The sequence below is a fragment of the Nanorana parkeri genome, unplaced genomic scaffold (assembly GCF_000935625.1).
Source record: "Nanorana parkeri isolate BGI_ZX_2015 unplaced genomic scaffold, ASM93562v1 scaffold130, whole genome shotgun sequence".
NCBI lineage: Eukaryota > Metazoa > Chordata > Amphibia > Anura > Dicroglossidae > Nanorana > Nanorana parkeri.
The window spans coordinates 1,150,538-1,153,499 of NW_017306398.1; the positions used below are offsets into that span (position 1 = coordinate 1,150,538).

The following is a 2,962-nucleotide window of genomic DNA, read 5'->3' on the forward strand; positions in this document are numbered from 1 at the left end:
GGAGAGAGAAGGGGGGGGGGGTGGAATAGTTCATTTGACAGGTCTTGGAAAAGAAAGATTATGGTCAGGACTAAAATAACTTTTTCATTAAATAAATTTGACCCAAAAACATTAGAATTTGCACCAGAAAGAATTCAAGATCATGCTGACTGCAGGCTCAATTCACAAGCTTTACACCAGGATACGGATCAGCATCGTGACGGTCATTTTTGTATCTCATTGAGCTGACAAGAACAGTCACTTCTTTGAAAAGACGGTTCCTTATCTTGGTGCTTTTAAAGAGAACTATGAGGCCAGTGAAAAATCACTCAGCCTCATAGTTCTAGCCGACTTGTGACAATGAAACTTACAGGTCGGCTCAATAGATCGGGACCCTGCAGAGAGCCGTGACTGTCACTCAAGGCTCTCTGCAAGATATCCCCCCCTCCCCTGTCCGATCCTCCAGCGCTGACTGTCTGATCGGACGGGGGAGGGGGCGGGTACAGCTGCCTCTAGATAGGCAGAGCCAGCTGTCACTCACGCAGCTGGGCGGATCACGATAGTAATGTTGGGATCCGTCCCGGCTACGGGGTCTCAGTATACCGCAAGCTGTAGCCCGCTGTATACTGAGCTTTGATGATGAGAGGACGCTAGTTTGTGACCTCCCGTTACCCTGGGGAGAACTATGGGGAAAGGCCCTAACCCCATTGTTCTCCTTTAAGCTTTATGAAGTAAAAGTCTTACATACATTGAGGAAATGTTCTGGGATGGTGACAAAGAAGGGATGGGAAAAAAATGGAAGAGGACCAAAACGAAGAGCAGAAAGGTGGGTGAAGGAAAGTTAGGCAGCTAATAAAAAAGGGAATTAAATAGAAAGGGAAAAGAGGAGATGCAAAGCAGAAGATAAGATGGGAAGATAAACAAAAAGATATAACACCAAGGCAAGAAAGAGGATAGGAAGTCAAAGAATGGGCGAGGCCAAAAAATAGTCCAAGGAATGAGAGGCAAAGCATATAAAGAAATGTTGTGATGACAAAAGTAAGGTTGTGCAAAGGACCAGTTAGCAATGATATAATAAGAAAATTGTGATCTCAAGTCATACCCTTTGTCACACTCACCATTTTTGGGATCCGCCGCCGGGTCTACTCTGTGGGGTGCAGCCACTGGCACTTCTGGGTTTCACATTGAGCGCTAGCACCACAACTATTCAAGAGATAGTTCTCCTGATTGGTGCATGCTTAAAGGGATAGGTAGTGCAGTGCTCATTGCTAAAGCAACATGTTGCTATACTTAAACTGAGCCCCTCTGTGCATCCAGCATTTGTCTGTGCCTCTGGTGTTCCCCCGTGCTTCAAGTGACTTCAGAGCTCCTGTGCCTCCAGGCACTATTTGACACGTGTGCACTCCAGTGACTATTGTGTCTCCAGTGAATCCTGAGCATCCTGTGTTGCCTTGTGACCCCTATGATTCCAGAGCATCCATAGCACCTATTGTCACCCAGTAACCCCTGTGACTCCAGAGCACCCAGTCTACTCAACGTCAGAGCATCCTGTGTCATGCCCTGACCTCCTGAAACTCCAGAGCATCCCAAGTCACACAGTCTACTCAACGTCAAGTATGCTCAGGTATCTCCTGGACTGTCCCCTCTCCATGTGGATAATGACCGTTGTCCGTGACACCCTATATTGGCCTTGTAAAGGATGTCACCAGCACACCAGGCTGTTAAATTCAGCAAATGTCCATTTTAATGACAATGTCATCCAATAGCAAGTACTTTCGGGCCTCGCAGGGTCCCCGTCCTCAGGCTCAGAATCAGATTCTGGCTCAGAATACAATTCTGAGCCTGATGACGGGGACGCTGCAAGGTCCGAAAGTACTTGCTATTGGATGACATTGTCTGTCATTAAAATGGACATTTGCTGAATTTAACAGCTTGGTGTGCTGGCGACACCCTTTACAATTTTGTAAATTCTCACGGCGCCTCCGTGGTCCCTGCGAGCACCCATTTACACAATTTTTCTCTATCTATCTATCTATCTATCTATCTATCTATCTATCTATCTATCTAGACCACTCAGTGTACTTTTCACCCTATATTGGCCAACTCAAAACAAATGTAGGTTTTCAAATCATGTTAGGTCTCCTTGACAGCCTTCTTTAAAAATCTGAGTTGGCCAATAAGGGGTATTGCCTTAAATCCAAAGTTTCCACCTTGATTCATAGACACTCTACTATACCTGCCAAAATAAGAAACCCAATAATGCAGTAGAGGAAATAAACATAACTTTAAGACAAGGTAAGACCGAGGACCGAGGGGCAGGAAACGTAAAAGTATAGATGAGTTTAGTAACCAGAAGTTTTAATAATACTTTTGCCCCGTAAACAAAGGTTATTAAATAGAACATTAAGGCCCGGTTCACACTTGGGCGTTTTGTAGCGCGTTCGAACGCTCTGCAAAACGGTCAAACACCGAAATCCCATTATTTCCTATGGGTATGGTTCACACCTGGGCGTATTACAGGCCCTATGAACGCGCTACAAAACGTCCTACGCCCAAAGAAGTACAGGAGCTTCTTTGGGGCGTTTTTGTTGCGCGTTTCCATTGGGATACAGCCAAGTAGCCCTCGGAAACGCGTTTTTTTTAACCGTGAATCGCGGTAAAACACGCATCGCGAAATGCGCGACAAACACGCATATTCGATACGCCTAGGTTTGAACCCAGCATTAGGAGTTTATTGGGATAAAGACACACAAAACGTTTGTGCAATTTGCAAATGGGATGGAAAGAGTGTACAATCTCACCTCACACTTGTAACACATCATATGGAAGTTCTTCTCCAGAGCCACCACCCGCACCGTCTCATCCCGGCCAGGCTCGGGGGCAATCGGATCCCCGCAAACTGAGCAGCGAGGGGCATACCGCCTACAAAAAAAAAGCACATAGTAAAGGGGGGGGGGGGGGTTTTGGGAAAAAATCGGGACGG

The 2,962-nt window shown here is 46.1% G+C and overlaps 1 protein-coding gene across 2 annotated transcripts in view; it reads right to left on the bottom strand.

Moving 5' to 3' along the window:
• The window catches only part of ZYX (zyxin), a 32,918-nt gene that overhangs the window by 424 nt on the left and 29,532 nt on the right, over positions 1 to 2,962 (bottom strand). For both annotated transcript variants that reach the window (XM_018553835.1, XM_018553834.1), the window contains exon 8: positions 2,781 to 2,901. In XM_018553835.1, the coding sequence (XP_018409337.1) occupies positions 2,781 to 2,901 (121 nt within the window). The remainder of the gene's footprint in view (positions 1 to 2,780; positions 2,902 to 2,962) is intronic.